Genomic DNA, 20493 nt, shown 5'->3' with positions numbered 1-20493 from the left:
CGAGCGTGTCAACGGCAGCGCCGATCGTCCGACCCAATAATTCGCCGATTGTCCATGCTCCACCGCACCGAGCACCCATTCCGGGCCATCCCAGCCGGCCGGCGACCAATCGGCGCGCGGCGCCGCAGCTGGCGCGCCGCCCATTGGCTGAGAGGTGGGGTATCTCCGGCGACAAGCGTCGGATGAATCGCGATATGGCCCTCGATGACGGCTTCATGTATTCATGTTTCCAATCGCGCCGCGGCGAGCACGGCAGCAGCAGGCGCCGCAGCGGGTCGCAAGGGCCCCGCGCCGCCGCCAGCGCCGCCCGCCATGTACTCCAACCCGCTGTCCAGCTTCTACGCGTCGTTGGGTCAGTCGCGGTTCCCGCCGGCGTCGCCCGGGGCCTCGTACGCGACCGAGCAGCTGCTGCGGGCGCGCGGGCCCCACCTGGTGTACCCGGTGCCGGCGCGTGCCCTGCCGCCGTCCGTGGAGGCCGCCGAGGGCTACGCGGATCGCGAGCCTGAGCAGCTGGAGAAGCGCCGGCCGGTGCTGAAGTTCAGTGTGAACGCCATCCTGGGAGACGACAGGGACGGCGAAGAGCCTCCGAAGAAAGGTGAGGATGGCCGGCCGGGCAGCCCCCGAGTGGGGGACCGGGACTGGCAGCAGGAGACCGGGACTGGAAGCGGGAGACCGGGGGCTGGCAGCGGGAGACCGGGGCTGGCAGCAGGGGACCGGGGGCTGGCAGCAGGAGACCGGACATTGGGAGCGGGAGACCGGGGCCGGGCAGCGTGAGGTCGTGAACCGACAGCGGGAGACAGGGGACTGGCAGCGGGAGACCGGGGACTGGCAGCGGGAGACCGGGACTGGCAGCGGGAGACCGTGGGCTGGCAGCAGGAGACCGGACATTGGGAGCGGGAGACCGGGGCCGGGCAGCGTGAGGTCGTGAACCGGCAGCGGGAAACCGGGGACTGGCAGCGGGAGATCGGGACTGGCAGCGGGAGACCGGGCATTGGCAGCGGAAGACCGGGACTGGCAGCGGGAGACCGGAGGCTGGCAGCGTGAGGGGGTAAAGGCGACCGTGCGGTCTCTCTCGAAGGTGATTCATGGCCTGCAAGAATCCGACGTAAAGGGTCCTGCAGAGCTGATGACAACTGAACCACTCGATATCCCCGTCTCTCATATCAGGCAACGCCAGACAACCTTCCCCAGATGTTCACCTGGAAATGCGTGGTGTCTGGTACGACAAATCCTACCACTCGCAAAAGCCTGTGAGCCAGCTGTCCGGCCCTTGTTTAGTCTTGTGAAGCCCGTAGACGCCATGCCTGTCTCAATCTGGCGGAGGAGTTCAAGCCTAGGTCAGAAACGCAGTCAGCGCGGGATGAGTCTGAAAAAGTACACCCCACGCCTGAGTTCAGTCGACTGGGAGGGCCCTAGTTTCACAAAGCTCCTGAGTGAGTGCTTGCGTGATTCTGTACAGCCAGGTCGTGCGCCTGCGTGCGTATTTGGCAACGCCCGTGTCAGTTAGACTTACGTTCTTCCGTCAAAAGCAGCAGCAAATTAGTGAGCAAGATGGAACAAATCTTGGAAAGCGGCTTCTGAATGATCAGTCGCGCTGCCCGATCAGCGCCCATTTTCGAACCTTGTGGATCTAGTCATTCGGCTTCGAACACTCCTGTGTCAACATCACCCCACGTGAACACAAAACCGTGCTCACGGTCTTTGTCTATACAATCAGGTAAACTGAGTCATTGAGGCACAGATAACAGCACATGGCACCACTGTATGCTGCCCAGTGTACATGTTCAATGCTGTCTCAACGGTCGTGTCGGGTCCTGGAATGGGGAGTCGCTTATGGAGGAGGCGTGGCCGATGCTGGCCAGCACAGGACCGCTCTACAAAACCGCAGCACACTGTTATAGAAACAGATATTTAGCGTTTTGAGGTCAGTCAACGATGTAGATGGCGTTTAAAACAATAATTGCTTGTCCACTTGCCAAAAAGCGGTGTCGTTCCACTCGCTTTCCGCGTTTCTCTGGTATGGTAGTGCTCCCGACGCCGCCCCCTGAGGTAAGACACAGGGGGCGGCGTCGGAAACCCCGCCGTCTTATCTCCTTTGCCCAATAAGCCGCGGCTCTATACCTCCGTATCACCTTACATTCGCGACCTCAACTTGCATCTTTGCTCGTATGTTGACACTGTAGCGCACTGTTATCTCCGACCGACCTGAGCGAGAAGAAGAGCCTTGAACCAAATGCAATCAAAACAATTATTCGAAGAGTCAGCGAGTGTAATGTGTGCTTTAGAAAAGAAGTGCTTAGATCTTCCTTTGTCGTGAGTCTCCTGGAAGTTTCCTCGTTAACCTTCAGTTGTAAAAAGGAGATAATAATTGCTGCCTGATAACTAGATGCTAACCGTATGGTTCGGTACGTAAGCTTAAGACGAAAAATCATTCCATTTTGTATTTTGGCATCGTATTCTTGTTCTTCAGCACTGGCGTTGCCACCAATAATAACACTCATGCAGTGTTCTGAAGTGCTTAAGGGTGCCGCGGTTCCAATCACTTCAGCGACTGGAATCACCTTTATGCTTGATCCGTGTAACCCTCGTGACGCCGCTGGCAGGTGGTCGTTTCCAGCACAGTTCTGCGCCACCTTTTTGCGCTCTGCACCTAAAAATGTTGCATCGAACTGAGGATTCCAAATGTGTGTTTTGAAACAGATATATGCCCACTTTTTGTCTGGCGGCAAAAGTGATTTTTTAGTTTTGCATTGACAAACCATAATTTAGCTTTCCAGCTGTTAAATTTCCCTTTACTACAGGGACTTAGTAGTCATAGCCATCAAATGATGTATAAGGAATGGATGCACGATGGGATATTTTACTTTTTTCTTTATGCAGTCTACCATCAAAAAGATTATAGTTCAAACCGACATGGGACAAAAACATGATAAGAATCTGGCCCTTGCTAGCAAAGTCGCAAAGTGACACCTTGTTTTGAGAATTTGTTTCGTGTGCCATGCGGTATAGTAGGAGCTGAACCCTGCAGACTGTAGGAACCATCGACGATTTAGACTCGCTTTAGGATCAAGCGGCAAACGGCGCCTACAATGATAGAGCACGCCCCAGCAGCTCAACAGAGCGGCTGAAATGTTCATGGGGTCAAGTTCAGCCTCGAAGTATGGTTTCACCTCGCGATAACTGACACAGAACTTTGTCGCAACGATCTCCAATAACTTTACTACGCAGCAGCGTCCAAGTAACGGTGCCAGTGATCAGTATGAACATTGTTTATCATGGCATGCTTTTTATTGTTTTTCATGAATATTAACCTGACATCAATGCCTGAAGCATGATGTTCTTGGACGTATTGTCAATTTCACGGGTTACCAACATAGAATAGAATGTGTTCTTTTACAAGTGCACGAGCTGGAAATAGTTCCCAGCGAAATGACGGCTGTTGCAGCGTTCGTTTAGATGATTCCTTTGTGAAATGTCACCGTTTCTTTACTAATATTTCATAAATTCGGCGATTAGTAATCTTGGAAGAGCACTGCTATTTTAGCAGGAACGTTGGGCATCACTTTCCATTGCTGTTTCACGTGGCAAAACCCTTTTCACGTTCCAAAAAAGGAACGGAAGTTGAACAGCTGACCCGGCGGTCCGCAGCTGTTGCCAATTATTCCAACTGGGAGATTGCTGTAAACGCAACGAGTTATTCGACAAAATGTGTGACATTCTCGGGCTTCCAACGTCATGTCGCGCATGCCTGAAGGTGTAACTCACTTGACAAAGAACAGGCCACGCTGCTTAATTGAACCAATACGTGTCAACAAGTACAACAAGCATCATTTTCGCCGGAAGTCGGCCGTGCGCTGTTGTTTACCTCATGTGGTTTGCTAAGGGTACAACATTATTATAGTGCCGACAGCCAACACTTCATGCTGCAGGACTATGCAGTGCTGCAGCCGTGATTCGGTGATTCAGAATTGTCTGTCGGCTTTCATTCGGGACTATGTATTCTGAAGACATGCTAGAACCAGTTAGGCCCTCTAGCCTCCGTTTGTCTTCCGTAGAGTTAGCAGCGCCCAACATGCAGTCTTTCAACTGGAAGTCTCTATTCATTCTAAGCTCTCATCACCAGTTTAACAGATCCAGCTCAGCCGGTGTACAGTCTTGCCCGGTGGTGTGAGGCAGGGGGCTGCTCGTAGCACATACAATCACTACCAACGCAGCGTTTGCATGAGTCTCCGTGTTGCCGCGAGAACAATGGTCTCGGGGACGCGTGGTATCGAAACTGCGACCGTGAAGTCATTTCTTACCTTATCCGGATACTATTCCATACAGTATGCGTGCCACAAATCAGGCATCCCATTCTTGGACATGTGCGAGCTTTGACCCTTGTTTCTTGTCCTGTGTTATACCCCTGCTTTATACATTGTCATAAGGCATTGCCGAGGCTGCGAGAAATTTAACCATTTATGTGCAAAGTGCAGAACAAGTTAGGAAATAGGCTGAATGACTACGTACAAAATGATGATGTCGGTGGCACAACCCAGTTGTGTGTTATAAGCAGGGCTAATGTTAACTTAAAGCCGAAAGATGCCTATGCATTCCATCGCAAATGCCAGACACGTAGCCACAATTTTCCTTGGGACAAAATACTAACTTACCATGGAACTCTCGCGAATTGGGCCGAATTTCTGTGAAGGTGCCCAGTATCTCGTGTAAACCATTTAGCTCATGGGGTGGGGACGGTGCCGTGGACCACTCCTGGCTACGTCCCCGGTGAGTGTCATAGCGTCCCTCTCGTGGACCCGGTGTTCGGTGGCACGGGAGGCTACCGAACTGCTGAAATCCCCTGTCTGACGCCAGCGGTGACGGGCAGACCGCTGATGACAACGGCCGGCTGTTTCAGAGTCTGTGACGTACCGGCCTGGTCCCGGGTGCTCCGGCGTGCTGGCTACGCCGAAGCCCCTGTACAGGTCCCTGTTCGACACACCCCTGCACTCGCTGCTCACCAGCAGGTCACACTATCTCACAGGTGAGGTGTTTACCGTCTCACGGGTAAGGTTTTTATCATGCAGCTGCGGCCCATGACATCGATCAGGTGACCAGCAGGACTCATTTCGAGGGGTTGAAGCCACGTGATGATACCTGACGGCAGATGGAGGAACCACGCAGCGGTACAGGTAAGGTAGTCCATGAGTCCATGGGGACAATTACGGTAACATTCAGCTACCTTCACCCCTCCATCGAGATGCATTTCGGATATCTTCCTTTGTTTTATTCGTTACTAAAAAAAACTCAGTTTCATTTGGTGGAGTTAAAAACACGATCCTTCAAAATAAACCGTCATGTCCTTTAAAATGGGTTCAAAAGATGCCACAAGAAGATTTTGTTGATTAAAGAAACTTGCACCTGCTTCCAGGAATGCCGTTTGGTCCCTCGCTGATTTCGCCACCCAGGAATTGATACATAGGCATGTATGACTAATGAATTCCACAAAACCAAAATGCAGGTGGCTCCCTATCCTGCCTTCTAATGAAAAACTATTTTCCGAACAAAGTAAAGACAAGATGAAGAAAAGTGAACATCTAAGATAACAGCACACTAAACGGTTGAAAACGGCTTAACAGATGTTTATTACATTTTAGCTGTTTTAAAGCCTTAACTTAAGCTTTCCCTGGTTCGGAGAGTTTATAGCTGATAGACTTATGTGGCATAACTGAGCCACTCAGATAGCTCTGGATGAGACCTGACCAAGAGGCGCAGAGCCAAGTGTACCTATATGGGTATTTTGGGAAGGTGCCGATGTGTATTGAATGTGTATAATTTGCATGTTTATGGTTGCCTGCTCTTTAGTTTCATTTTGTCTACAGGAAGCTGAATTCATTATCGTCATGATGATAACCACACAACATAGTGTTGCGGCATGCAAGAACTTCAGAACGGTTTATTCAGTATTCAGAACAGTATTCAAGGGCCGCAGCAGCATCATGTGCTGGTTTTTTTTCAATGCCTGCTTTAAAACTGATGCTGGTTTTTATTTTAAAAAGACGGTTTTGAAGCTCTGTGCAAATTACTATTAAACGAACATTGTTCAGAATGCAGCCGTTACCACGCACGCTAAATAAAGACAGAAAATAAACGGTATACACGCTCCAAATGTACTTCCAGACTTATCCCGAGTAGTTTTGATGGTAAACTCTTTCGCCGATCATGGGATTTTGTGAGGCCTGCAGGAAGCGGCAGCTGGAAGGGGTGAATGACACAAGTTTTTGGACATGCAAAGCTGTAGAGAAATTTATGGAGCTTCCTGCCTAGACAAAAACAACATGGCTCGTTTACCGATGATTTGTTTCGGAAGAGATGTCCGCCCACTTCTATTTTCAGGGCCATGGCGTTTTTTGCCTCGGAAGCTGATGATCCGCCAAGCAATGTTTACTAAGTCGGCACATCTGTATAATATCTCTTCACAACAAATGGCAATGGGCTGCAGGCGAGGCTTTTCGCCGAGCCTCTATAGCCTCAGCATACGAACCAATCCCGCCTGGTCCCGTTCAATTATAAGCCCCGGATAAACCGAATCACCAAAAGAGCGCGTGTAAAAACTCGATGGGCCACTTGGAATAATATCTGCTGACTGGCGGTGTATGTTTGGTCAGGCCGGGCGCCCGGCGGCTCGCTCATTGTGGCTCGCGTCCATTACCATCTGAAAGGCCGCTTCCAGCCCGTTGGAGGCAGACAATAGCGCCGATGCTTCCATCGTTAGCGAGCCCCGCCGCTGGGGATCGCCAATAAAACACTAACAAAACAATCTGTTTCGCGGCGAAAGGCCCATGATCCCGCGGCTGACGCAGGGGGGAGGGGCGGGGGGCTCCGCGCGTACGCCCCCTGCCTCCTCCACCCAGCTGTTTGTGATGGTGCGGGGCGGTGCACCCGTCACGTTAGAGCGGGACGACAGGGTTCAGTGACGCTGGCGCGGTCGGTTACGGGCCGATCTGTGCTCTCGGCAAAACAGCCAGGATGAGTGACGTATAATGACCAATGGTAATAGCCAACAAAACGGTCATTTTTGTCGTTGGAAGCTGAATCGTGTCGTCGGGTGTGTTCAGCCATCGGTTAGGTTTGGACGTTATTTCTCAGTTGACGTCGCTGAAACACTGCGGCGATAACAGCTGTGGCTGAAACATTGCAAAAGTTATTTGATATGTGACGTGAAGTTGCCCGGGGTGTCTTAAATACGGCTATCTGGCGCGGTTGGCGCGGTCCTAAGCCGCGCGGCGATTCGACCAATAAAAATGTCACGTCCATGGGGTCCTAGTCTTGACGTCAAGACAAATGTAACTTTTCAAATGGCGACGTCCATTAGTTCATTTGATCGACTGGGCTATTAAGGGCTTGGTGATTGTGACCGGGAATCCGAACTCGTGCCTCACATGCACCGCCTTCTGCATAACACTATTGTTTATGCGGTGTGCAGGCTCGTGCCTGCGCTTGATTGAATATCACGTATTCCGGTGACATCAGTACCAAAAATCGTGAAAGAGCAGATAACTCCGAGCGTCATGCAGGCTTACTTGCTGCGTTTGGTACACTGTGCTGCAGTTGCCACATGTGGAGTCCTGTGAGCGTTTGGAGGGGTCCTCGTCATGCCCCCCCCCCCCCCCAATGTTCTTCAAAGCTTCCTCATATCTGACCAAGATATCAAAAGTTCTTCAAATAGCAATGCAATACGGCACACATCTCCTTGCTTGGGGAAAGATATTATCTACGGTTTCTCCCACCGAATTTTATGAGGCTCCAACTTTGAAAGTGGATCCACTCAGCCATGAGCTGCGAACTGAGCACGCTGGTGTGACCAACAACTATTGGTCGCTATTCTGGACGTTATCTGGGGATATCTGGGGATTATCCCGGGCCTTAGAGCATTGGTCCGAATGCAGCACTCCCATTTCCTTTCGATCACAGTCATGGTGGTCGGTTGGCTAAGAACGATAGAATGTTTAAAATAAACAGCACGAAGGCTGCTGCTTTTGTGCCGCTTTCCACTGAGCGAATTCCGTGCGTGGTTCTCGAACATCTGCTTGTCAACGTCCAGAAAAAATGCGACTAAGGCTAAAAAACTCTCCAGCACCTTGTTATCACAGCGGCCCGTTTAGAGTGCATTGGGGCCCTCTCTGGGTGGCATGCCCGGCCGCGCGGCGCCGGCAGGCCTGGTGTTCACTGCACGCGACGGACGTCCGCTGGCCAAGTCGGTGGTGGACCCGTGCCTCGTCCCGCTCTAGCCCCGCCCATGCGTAGACGGCGGCCGTGCAACCCAAGGGCGTGCGTACCACACGGTAGGTAGCATGGCCCCGCCCACACGTGGACGGCGGCTGTGTGACCCAGGGGCGTACCACATGGTAGACAGCATGGCCCCGCCCACGCGTGGACGGCGGCCGTGCGACCCAGGGGCGTACCACATGGTAGACAGCATAGCCCTGCCCACGCGTGGACGGCGGCCGTGCGACCCAGGGGCGTACCACATGGTAGACAGCATGGCCCCGCCCACGCGTGGACGGCGGCCGTGCGACCCAGGGGCGTACCACATGGTAGGCAGCATCGCTCCGCCCACGGCGGCCGTGTGACCCAGGGGCGTACCACATGGTGAAAAGAATGGCGTCGGCCGCCTGGTTAGCCGTGTGTTGCTGAGTGAGAAGTGGCGTCCGTAAGGTACGCTTAGAATTTCTGTCGCAGTCCATTGTTGGTAGCGATGATGCAGTTGTTAAGCTGAACATCTGTAAAATTCGGGATGCGGGGTTCAGTTGCTTGCGGTGTTCGCGTCTCCTGCCATGATGAGTGGCAGACGACGCCATATAGCCTCAGTAGCTGAGTGTGCCGTAAAGCCTCTGAGAATTGAATGAATTACGGCAAAGGTGGCAAGAAACGAGCAAGAAACGACTTCTTGCCGTTGTGCTGCTAGCCTTACGCCTGAAACACTAAATAAAACACCTTACGTCCCGTACACCCGAGCAGCAGGAATCAGTCCGTCAGTCAGCGTCGGCCTCGGGACAGCCGGGAACCCCTGGGTCCAAATCCAGTTCATCCGTGACCGACTGCAACCTTCACGCTCATTGCCGGGATCAGAAAGATCGGGTGGAATAGGAAGAGTGAAGCATGCAGAAGTGGTTGGCAGGATCGCCCGCGGATTTCGACCCCTGAGTGTGGTGTCTGTTGTGTCTCGCGTAAGTGTTAGGGATGTGCGACTCGCTTCAAACGCTTCCGGACGTGAGCCGTTTTGATGTGATAAGGGCGAGCCGGCCCTTAAAAAAACGTGTTGCATGAAATGACCCTCGAAGTCATCAGGCTGGTCAAGGACCCCTTCCGTGCTTCGCAGCATAAAAACAATAGGATTCGAAAGCCATTTGCCCACCAGTGGCACGTCTCGTGCAGCGTGAGACCAGTGAACTGACAGCAGCCGGGAGAGTTATCAGACGCTGTGTAGATGATGCTAAACAAAACTGAACCGATGGAACCATACAGTCTTGGCAGCCAATATAATGGGTTTGGTCAAAGCGTCGTGGAGCATAACTCTCATGATAGTTCAGCTGGCGAAGTTCTGTTCATGTAGCTCCGCGGCGCTGAGTCACCGAGACCTCGACCCAGCCTCGGTCAGCCTCCCTCAGCCTTCCCGCGATTCCACGATGTTACGCCATCAGTGTCACCAGAATGGGTGAGGTGGAATCGGGGTGTTTACACAACTTTGCAGGACACTCACCTAATCAATTTGTATGAAGCTGCCGATGAAAACCTCCATGCACCTGCGATCAATGGTTGCCGAAACATTATCTTCTTCGCAGCACGACAGCTGGCCCTGACTTGGGCACTAAAATTGATAATTTGCGGCTTAGTTCGAGCAAGACTCTTCACTCTGAGGCCTACCTCGTAATGGCACGCTTAAGCTAACTTCATAAACGGCGGCGCTACTGAGGGATTAGGTCTAAAGGCCTTATCTAGCAAATCCTTGAACCCGCCACACAGTGTGCCAGCTCATCCCCATCGGCTTGAATAGTCGCACAAATAGCCACTTCGGCGGCTGTATTAGCGGTGCATGACACGAATAGCCGAGGCAGGCAACTGCACGTTTTAAACGTGAGCTCAATCCGGCCACCTGACAAGATCTTCCCGCCCCGGATCGCCAACTTTTCTGCAGTGTAAAAGCCGACAATCCGGTGGCGAGCACGGACCGACCGTGACAACCAGCGGCGCTGCACCGTGAAATTTCATATCAACGCCTCGGCGCGCGCTCGCGCGGCATTTAAATGCGAAACGGCGGCGGCGAGCTGCGGCGGCGAGACAACATTCGACCGCTCCCTTTGTGCGCGGCGCTAAATAATTCATGATTTCGATTGTTGGCGTGCATCTCCGGCGAACCGGATTCGACGCAAGCGGCGTGCACGGCGCGGTCACAGAAAGCCGCATTTGCCACGCTATCTGTGCGCCAGGGATAAGAGTTTAATGTGGGTTTAGTGGGCGCCGGGGGCCGGCCAGCCGGCATTGTGAGGCAGAAATGACCAATTTGGGAGCAGCACCGTGAAGCAGCTGGCTGCGACGGGCGACGCGGCTGCGGCGATTACACACCGGGCCGGTGGCGGCGCGCACATAAATACGCGCAGCCTATACAGATCACCGCCAAAGAGCATGGCGTAGTGACGTAGCTCAGTCAATGGACGCCGAAGGGGAGTTCTGGTATGCGATGAGCTTACGCATGCGAAAGTTTAAAATGATGCGGCTGACGTCACGCGGTGAAGTGATACATCGCGCAATTCAACGCTGCTAAGAACTCCAGAGATATGCTCCTTAATATGCCTGGTTGCTGACGTATGTCTGTTATGTTTGTGCCTCAAAGGAGTGCGCGTTGTTCTGTTCCAGTTCCTACCACATCGGGATGTCAGCGCCTGACGACGTCCATGCTGCCCCTAGCCGGCACCTTCTCCTGCTGGCCGACGTCACCCAGGGGTGAGTGCTTTCTCCGCCTCCACCTACGTGAGCTGCCACCAGATCCTCGGCAGCGTGGCTGATCTGGTCGGGGTCGCGATAACGCCCTGCTCCTCCACCACTGAGCTTTGGCCGGCGTCAGCTGGCTCCACGGCATGGTGTCGTGAGAGAGGCTGACGCCCTCGTTGCGGTGCCGCAAGTCGGTGACGTTCTTCGCATGATGTCTCGCCGCCTGCTCTGAACGTATTCGTTCAAGCGCCCGGTTATTTGCGTCGTGAATTCAGAGGCATGAGATCGCTAGAAAAATGGGCAGGAGACGAGCCCATTCTTCAGGCCAGTTGGCTTCACGGATCACCATTGTGTTAATGTAATACAGTCACAAAAAGTGATAGTAATGGCCACCTAGTTTTCCTCATCCTTTTCCTACCTCTATTCTTATGATTCACTGCCGCGGTGTTCTGTAAGCTACACAATTTTTTAAGTTTCCCTGTAGTCATCACATTGTAAAGGCTCCGTCGCACATAGTGAGTTCTTAACATGCCAATGGCACACTCAGGTGCGCAAAGATGGGGCTAGGCATCTGAACATTTGGCTAGATCTGCGTAAAACATTTTAGTCTCTATGAGCTATCGCCCTCATCATACCCTTCCGCGCGCACATCTATCTTATCTTCTATATCTAATTTTGTCATATTCACACATCACCCTGAAATGTATGGCTGGCGGTAGGTTTATAGCGATGGCATGTACAAAGGCATACGAACCGCAGATCAGAAACGAGCGTCAGCTTATCGTCGCAATTGCCCTCTTTTTCTATTAGGTATTCTTCGATTTATGTCATTTTACCCTAATTCCGACAGCAGGAATTCCCAAGTTTCCTCGCTCTTGCTGGAACAGTTTGATAGTTTGGAAACGAGGTTGGAAGACTGGAGTGGTCAAATTGCCACCATCCTCCATGGATCAACCTCCACGGGCCATCATGCCTCCTGACTAGTTGCTAACCTAAACCGTCAATTGAAATTGATAGATTCCCAAATCAGTCCATGTTTGTGACGGCAAATCATCACACACACATGCATCCAGTTACGCATAGTGCAAACATACCCGCGCCCCCGCCCCTGCCCCCTACAAGGAACGAAACATACAACGAACATGGACAGAGATACCCTGCGCGGTTATGTCGACTGCCTCCATGTTGCTGCTCCCTTATGAGCTCGGTGTGCCACAAGCAAACCCCGGCGCCCCTGCTAATCTGACTCGGTGTGCCACAGGCAAACCCCGGCGCCCCCGCTAACCTGGCTCGGTGGGCCACAGGACAAACCCCGGTGCCCTTGCTAATCTAGCTCGGTGTGCCACAGGCAAACCCCGGCGCCCCCGCTAACCTGACTCTGTGTGCCACAGGCAAACCCCGGCGCCCCCGCTAACCTGGTTCGGTGTGCCACAGGCAAACCTCGGCGCCCCCGCTAACCTGGCTCGGTGTGCCACGGGCAAACCCCGGCGCCCCCGCTAACCTGGCTCGGTGGACCACAGGCAAACCCCGGCGCCCCCGCTAACCTGGCTCGGTGTGCCATGGGCAAACCCCGGCGCCCCCGCTAACCTGGCTCGGTGGACCACAGGCAAACCTCGGCGCGGTATGCTGCGCAGGGCCGTCTTCTCCGACCTACAGCGGCAGGGTCTCGAGAAGCGCTTCCAGGTGCAGAAGTACATCAGCAAGCCGGACAGAAAGAAGCTGGCCGAGAAGCTCGGACTGAAGGACTCACAGGTGCGAGGTGACGCGGACATGCGTACATTCACGTTAGTATTGATGTTCATGCTGTCATTGACATCACAGCTTCGGATTTGTCTAGCTTTGTATTGCTATCATTATGCCCATTTGGCGCATACCAAGAGATGATGCCAAGCATTCCTGATCCCTCGTGACAGATCACTTTTCTCATCCCTGCGTGCATGTGCAGTGTGTTACAGAGATGTAAACAAATTGGATAATATTACGCAATAAAAATGTACGGCCGACAGACAAATATCAATTATTCACGGCAAACATATGAAGTTCCTTCAATAGGAAAGGAAAAGATAAACTAGCAAAAAAGGTCATTGAAATCGCAAAGCATGCTTGGATTCGTTATTGTAAAACTTTCGAGCAGTTTAGTGCTGAAAACCATAGGAAAGGCACTAAAGGGGGACGAAACTTGGTTTGGTGTTGTTTTTACGCAACCAGTAGAATATTTTAGCTTCTGAAAATAGCTTCTTAATCGCAACAAATCCCAAAACAAGTGGAACACTGTCACTTTTGTACTTCATCCTAGGTCATTCACTGCCCTGTCCATGGACAGGACGCCTTGACATTGTCAGTAAAAAAACTAAAATACGGCATTGGCGTCGCCGCAATACGTATCAATTTTGCCGCGAGCTCTTTAAGCCCAAAACGGTTACAAGGAACAGACCCTCACAAAAAGAAAGATACCAAATGAACCAAGGGAAAATGCCACAACTTTCCACGCATTTTACGACCAAATGATTTTCAGTGAGCCCAGTCTCTTTACCCAGTCATGCCTGGAAATAAGTAACTTCAAAAACTTCTTGACTCGCCCACTTTGTGAGTTGTCCCCACTGTGAGTGGGAGGCCGGGTTGGCGGGCCGGGCGGGACGGCTTGGGCGCTTCGTGCACCCCTGGTTTCTCCACCTAACACCATATAACCTATTTCGTTATAGATAAGTGAGCAGACGTGCTCGATGTCATCCCCTCCGTTTATTCCGCTTGTTTCAACTTAGCTTCTCGGCCACCGGATTACAGCCTCTTTACTTCATTTCACAACCCGTCCGTGATGAATCATTTAGGAGAAAAGTCAATTACCTCAAATTTCCCCCGGCGCTCTCCCGGGCGCTGCGGCACCAGCCCGAACCACTGCAGCGTCCAAACGGTCCTCGATATGCCTCTCTCTCTCTCGCTGCCGCGCCTCAGCCTCAGGTGAGGTGAGCAGGCAGTCACGGCGCTGCTGCTCCTCGCCAGAGAATCAATGGCAGCGCCCGCAGCCGCCTCTCCGGCTCCCTGCTTCACCCCTCGTCCACAGAGCCTATTTTTCCTCCTATATTAACTTCATACATTCACGCGGCGCGGCGGCTGCCGCCATTATTGGCTGGCGACATCTGGCGGCAGCCGGCAATCTCCATAAAATTGATTCTATAAACCACACTAAATTCATATTTTTACACCAATACGTCAAAACAGTGGCGCTTTAGGTGCACCGGCCGTGACTCGGCGGACGCGGCGCACGTGATTGAGGAGACAAATAGACGTTTATGGGTGCCATTTTTGGCCCATTCGCCGCAGCTCCGGGCCGTGTTGAGCCGGCCGGCGCCATCTTCGCGGCGGAAGCGGCGCGGGCAGCCGCCGCCTGCCGCCAGTGGCCCTCCGATTGACATATCACTGACGGACGGCGCCAGTCGCGCGGCCGTTACGTGTTCTCCGACAAAAATGGCCGCCGCAAGGGGCGCCGTCGGCCGCGCGGCGCGGACGGCCTCCTGAATTTATGTCCGGGAGCATCTGCAACGGCCGTGATCGTGCCGGACAGAGGCAGGGTGGCGGGCCGGCTCTCGCCAAACGCGTTCAGGTACGAGACGCGTGTAGGCTTTCATAATACTCTGCAAGCATTCTGCGTCTCTCGCGCGGCGCGAGGCAGAAGTGCGGGAAATCAGGGGAAATTGATGCTCAAACGCCTTTTACGTGGCTATTTTGCAATGCGACGCAATAGAGCTCATGTTCGATTTTTTTCCGGGAGTTGGAGACGCGATTGATGGAGTTGATTGAATTCGGAACCGTTCCTCTGCTCCCCCAGCACCCCTCCCCTACTCTCCCCGCCTCGTTTCCGCCCCTTTAACCGAGTGTGCGCTATTTTGCTGCCGGGGGATCAGGTCGGAAGGCTGTTGTTATAGTGAAAGTTTGGATGGATGGTGTATATGCAACGTTTGATGTCCAGGAAAGAACGGGATTCTTGACCCAGTCAGAACAAAGACATGCACAATTAGGTAGCGGGAAACAGCAATCATAACGTTTCCGGGGTTGATGTCCTGTTGGGCAACAGAGACGTGAACATTTATATCGCTCCGATATCAAAGGTGTTTGTGACCATGTCGCGTTCTTGTTTTTCGCATTCTGCTCCGTAGATCACATTCACTTTACACGTCAGCAGGGGCACTAGCACTGCCAGCATTTATGAGCGGTTATTTACCGTGGCCATGCATCACGCGTCGCCAACGTTTTCCAGCCCTTCGACGGACCGGGGCGAGCGGCGCGGCGGCGGCGCGCGGGCTCGATGAGCCGTGTGCTCAATTAGCCCACCAGATGTCAGCAGCAGCCGCCAGCGTGATGCACGACCCTGTTGTTATTGTGGCTCGGAACCGTGGCCGATTTATAACGTCATAATTCTGCCCTAGTGCTTTTTATGAGAGCAAATATTAGCCTCCCGGTGGCCAATGGCTGGGTGGCGATCTAAATCAGGCCACACGTTGACGATGACAGGCATGGCACGGCGGTGTCCGCGCTTGAGATAGAGAGGGAGAGAGAGGCCCCGGACGGCCCGAGACGGCCAGGCTCGTAAACACATGTGATTAACTGCCGGAGGTCTGAGTCGGTTTTGAGGTAGTCTGTGTGGGTAAATCACGGAATGCAGTGATCTGTGTCAAAAATAAAGGTGCACGGGCTCCCTCCAATCCTAAAAGCGGTAACGGCCAAGGCCCTTTGAATCTTATGGACGCAGGGTGCTGCATTGCAGGATGCAGGGTGTTGTATGGGTGCTGCATTGGTTTGCTAGAAGCTGTCTTCTGACAGGGCATTTCCGTTGGTGCTGCCGGCATTAATAGAGCCGTTGTGGCCAGTGAAGTTTATCGTGGTGGCTATTTTTGAATTGGTTGGGATAAGAGCCCTTTCGGCCAGCAGTGACCATTTCAAAACTACCGGATAAGGGAAAGTGGAGAGGGCTATGACGGGCCTGGTCGATCAAGACTGATCTGGTGGGCCGGTCAATGATGGTGGCCACTAGTTGAATTGTTAAACTTTATTCATATGCATATCAATATCTATTCAAGTTTGATCAGGGGGCGTGCCACTGCCCCCCCCCCCCCCCGCCGCGCCCCATAAATACGCCCTTGTCTGTGAGTCTTCCGCTACCGAGACGCATCCCGCGCAGCGCCCCTCTTCGCGGTTTGCGCGGGGGCTCGGGTGGGTCTACGCAGGGGCCCCCTTCGCGGCTTGCGCGGGACTCAGGTAGGTCTCCGCAGGGCCCCTCTTCGCGGTTTGCGCGGGGACTCGGGTGGGTCTCCTACCAGATGGACACTTAAGCCCGCTTATGGAGCTTACTCCGGACAAAAAGGCCGTCGCGGGGATCCAGGATGAATTGATAGGGAAGGAAAAATGGCGGATGTTCTTGGGCGTTAATCGAAACGTGAATTTGTACGCCTGGTGTAAGTTCGTAACCTCAAACTTTGATGGATAACGCTTATTTAATTTAAAATGGGCTTAAATAGCTTGTTGTATGCTGCTCCCTGTTTCCGACGAGAACACTGCAGGTTGTCTTTCCAGATGTCCTTGGAGTGTCAAATGTCCAACGGAGTATCGGCACACACCAATGACGCATTAGCAGGGTCGTATTGGCTTTTTGCGGTCACGAATTAGAAGAGATGCAGGTCCGACATTCTCATCAGCAACGAGAGGTCGGTCAGCCACCGCCCCCTGCCCCTTCTCCGTGCTCGCCATCTGTCGTCCCGCCCACTAACCACGTCCCACTGTCACCAGGTCAAGATATGGTTCCAGAACCGGCGCATGAAGTGGCGCAACTCAAAAGAGCGCGAGCTGCTGGCTAGTGGCGGCACGCGCGAACAGACGCTGCCTAACAAGAACAACCCTCACCCGGACCTGACGGACGTGGGCGACGCGGCCGGCAGCCCAGCGCCCGTCACCGGCCGCGACAGTGACGTGGACGTCACGGAGGAGGCCGACGAGGCCGAAGAGGATGTGGCCGAACAGCTGCCGCGCTCGCCGGCCCGACGCTCGCCGTTTGGCGTCTAGCGGACAGGGCAGCCCCGTCCCCTGATCTCCAGCGGGCCCTGAACTCCTGACGTCTCGGGAGGCCCTCCGGCTCCCTCGCCAGCGCTGGCGGCGAGGGGCCTCGCGTCAGCAACAGCCCCCGCTCCCTGGCCTGCAGACATCCCGGGCCGTCCTCTCGCCCGCCGGTTCGGCTGGCCGGCGCTCTCTCTCCCCGCTCGGCGCTGGTGGACGGCGTAGCGCGACGGCGCCTCCGCCTACCGACTGCTGCGACCGATAGTCGGCAGCGCCCTCTCGGCGCCGGGCGAAGAGGTGAAGCTTTGAGCGACTCTGTCCAGGCGGCGCCAGCAGAGAACGAGGACCCACGCCCGCTCTCCTGGTTCAAAGATCACTCGGCTTGCAGCAGAGACACCCTCCCCTTCCCGGTCGCTACCAAACTCAGAGACTGCTGCCGAATGCCAAGATACGCTGAGTGTGGAGTTCATGTCGCCCGGATCTCTGGCCGCCGGCGGCGCACGGTGTCCGGCTAGCTCCGGCTCGCAGAGCGACATGATGGTAGCTTGCAGCACCCTCTGGAACATTGGGGACGGGGGACGGCGTGCTGGCCGTTCAGGGTCCCTTAAGGACGTTTGAGCTGAGAGGGTGCTACACCCAGCGGCCTAGGCGTGGATTCGCCAGCGCGACGTTCGCCGCTGCCGGCACAGCTGTTAATAGGATGCGCAACTCTCAAAGCCAAATGTGTCAAAGGGTGGAGCGTGAAGAGCATTTATGATTGCATGAAGCTCCATAATTATGACGAGAATCAAGCGTCAGTAACCATTTTGGTTAGCTCTGTTCGGCTGCAGCGGGGAGCATTCCAGCACGAAGGCATGACACCGGCGTTGCGTCGCGCTGCTGGTATAATTGCGCAGTACAATGCCAAGCCGCCCTTTTTGCATCACTCGATCGCTGGTGCTCGGCTGGCATGGTGCGGTGACCTAAACGTTTTGTTCGCAAATTACCCTGAACATATGCATTGGATAGGGGATCCGCCTGTCGCCCAGTTTTTTTTTTCCAAAATCGAAGACAAATTTAGCATGCCAACGAGCGGCGTGGTTGCGGGTAACGCAGCTTATCCGCAAAATAAGACAGAAATCGGGTTTCTTCCCAGATTTGGTCCGCTTTCCCCTCAAAGCTAGGGGAGCGGATCTGGGGCCCTCCCTCCAACTGAACACGAAGCTACACATCTGATCGCAGCCAACAATCTTTAGGCATATCTTCTAACAGGAGAACGAGATGTCAATCATGAGCTGTTCAACGAGCCCACCATGCCACGCAATGCCTATTCGCCGAGAGCAGCTGCTGCCGTCCGCGGAAGAATACGAAGGAGTGGCATCAGATCCGGCACCAGGACAAGGCCATAAATCTGTCACTTCCGGCGGGTGTGTGTGCAGCTAACAAACTTCACTTTCCATCAGGATAGCTTTGTCAGAAAATTTGCATCATTGATGGAATCGATCGATCACTTAACTTTCCATTATCTGTAATTATTCATAGTTTATTTAGGCGGTATGTGACCCCACTGATCAGCAGTTCCATCACAGACATGCAGCACTGTTCATTCTTCATGCGCCCCCCCCCCCCCCCGCTCCCCTCTCCCCGTCCTTCCTTATCGCTGGTAGCTCGGCTGCCTAAGCGTGGTCATGTCCTTGATATTGAAAGCCTTCGTTTTTTATTGCTGATAGACTCGAATTTTGATCTCTGACCTCGACCTTAAACTGCATTGGTCTAATGGCTATCGTGAGCCAAAATTGAAGATGTCTCGAAAATTATTGTCTTAGGCTGCATGGCTCTTGCGTCAGGCAACACTAAAAGACCGGACGAATGGGAGCATGTTCCGCCTGCATTGATGTCTGATAGGTTTAAGGCGAGCCGTGAGCGGCTCCATCTCCATACCGAGAGTTCAATGGGGCTTGGACAACATGCTGCTCCCACCCCGGACTACGCAGCCGGTCAGTTGGACAGGTCGGCCTCGAGATCTGATAGCCGATCGATGGTTGGCCGGCTTGGTGGAGTCGGTGTTCGCCGTGTGGGATATATATATATATATATATATATATATATATATATATATATATATATTCAGCGCTATGAAGTCAGTCCGATTCCAGGACCGTCACTCTGTTGTCTGTCAATTAGGCAGAAGTGTTACGTCCAACCTGTGGTATCGTCAACATGCTATCGCTGTTGGTATCGGGTGTGCCTGACCGACGCCATTTTAAAGGTGCTGAATGAAGCATCGGATATTTTAGGCTCACTTCGTGATGCGCAGCGATCTCAGCGATAACAAAAGTTCAGCGGAGGTATCCGAAAACAATGACAGCTCGTTAGGGCGCTCACGAAAGTTTGATGTTGAAGCTGGTGAGGAGCGCGTCACTCCTGGGGCCGGCCGGTATTTCGAGAAAAAATAGTGATAGGGTAGCATGATTGCCAAATTACTGCGGCATCGTCTCCTGTGAGACCTTCGGCTCGTATAGGGTGCCGCCGGAAACCCTCAGCTTCCTATAATTGGACGCCTCTCGGTTTCCTCGCACTCCTGTATGACTTATTTTGTCTTCGAGAGTGAGGTCGGTTGTGACTGCACTCCCAAGTGAGATCGAACCCAATGTCTTATTTTTCGTTATGGTTGAAATATATGTCTAAACTGTCGCATCACTTACCTGTTTGAGGGGCGTGGCTATCAAGTAATGCTGAATTCGGTTGGTAGCAGCCCTTATACGGTACTCAAAGTATTGGTTTGATGCTGCAGCCGTAGCCAGTTTCATTTACTTGCAGAGGTACATCATATTTGCATCAACCTCAAATGTGCCCCACCGACTGGGCTCATTAATGAGACTCCCACAGTGTAAGCATTTCATGCTTAGCTGAATCGTAAGCGGCATCATGTTTTCGCCGCTGCCCTGATGTTACTCATGACTGTTGCGCGTACGCAGCATCGGCGCCGATTTGATGGTAGATGATCAGCAAACTGTCTCAAATTTGACTGATTGAAAGCTGTGTAATGTCATCTATATTAATAGTGTGGGTTGTGCGATGGCATGCGTTGTGATGGTACAATGCAGGTGACAATGGTACTGCTTAAATTATACAGACGTGTAATGAAAGCTGCAACGCTGAATAAACTATGTGTACCTGCCGTCGTGTTGCATTTTCTAGTCACATAAAATGGGACTCTTCAGCTTTTACAGCGGAATGAAATTCCAGGCTTCTATTTCAAGGCCCTAGCCACCATTGATTTTAGGCAATGCTGGAGCTGTTTAAAGTATTATCTCATCAATTGGCTTTTTCTTCATCATCAGCTGAACACGATGACTTCCACTATATGTTTGAAAACAGGATTGCGTCTTAAGTATGGAGTCACTTTCACTGCTGTGAGTCATGGAAGGTAACAGCAAAATTACCTTTACATGCAAAACAACTGACACGTGGCACCTAGCTGTGCAATAGGGATGA

The 20493-nt window shown here is 53.0% G+C and overlaps 1 protein-coding gene across 1 annotated transcript; it reads left to right on the top strand.

Annotated features, from left to right (window-relative positions):
• The first annotated feature begins 296 nt into the window (after positions 1–296).
• On the top strand, positions 297–18606 carry Dbx (homeobox protein Dbx). Its single transcript, XM_037214725.1, has 5 exons — positions 297–595; positions 4898–5023; positions 10897–10983; positions 12578–12723; positions 16753–18606. Exons 1-5 carry the CDS (start codon positions 313–315, stop codon positions 17023–17025), a joined length of 915 nt encoding a protein of 304 aa, XP_037070620.1. The 5' UTR covers positions 297–312; the 3' UTR covers positions 17026–18606.
• Positions 18607–20493: the final 1887 nt, after the last annotated feature.

This window comes from Pollicipes pollicipes, unplaced genomic scaffold, assembly GCF_011947565.3.
Source record: "Pollicipes pollicipes isolate AB1234 unplaced genomic scaffold, Ppol_2.1 Scaffold_3447;HRSCAF=4054_pilon_pilon_pilon, whole genome shotgun sequence".
Lineage (NCBI taxonomy): Eukaryota > Metazoa > Arthropoda > Thecostraca > Pollicipedomorpha > Pollicipedidae > Pollicipes > Pollicipes pollicipes.
This window is presented reverse-complemented; position numbering and strand designations above follow the sequence as displayed.

What these genes read in the sequence shown, in the direction of transcription:
- Dbx (XM_037214725.1), top strand. Translation starts at nt 313, where the DNA reads ATGTACTCCAACCCGCTGTCCAGCTTCTACGCGTCGTTGGGTCAGTCG. An exon ending in CAGGTCACACTATCTCACAG is followed by an intron (nt 5,024 to 10,896) that starts GTGAGGTGTTTA and finishes GTTCTGTTCCAG; the next exon opens with TTCCTACCACATCGGGATGT. An exon ending in TCGGACTGAAGGACTCACAG is followed by an intron (nt 12,724 to 16,752) that starts GTGCGAGGTGAC and finishes CACTGTCACCAG; the next exon opens with GTCAAGATATGGTTCCAGAA.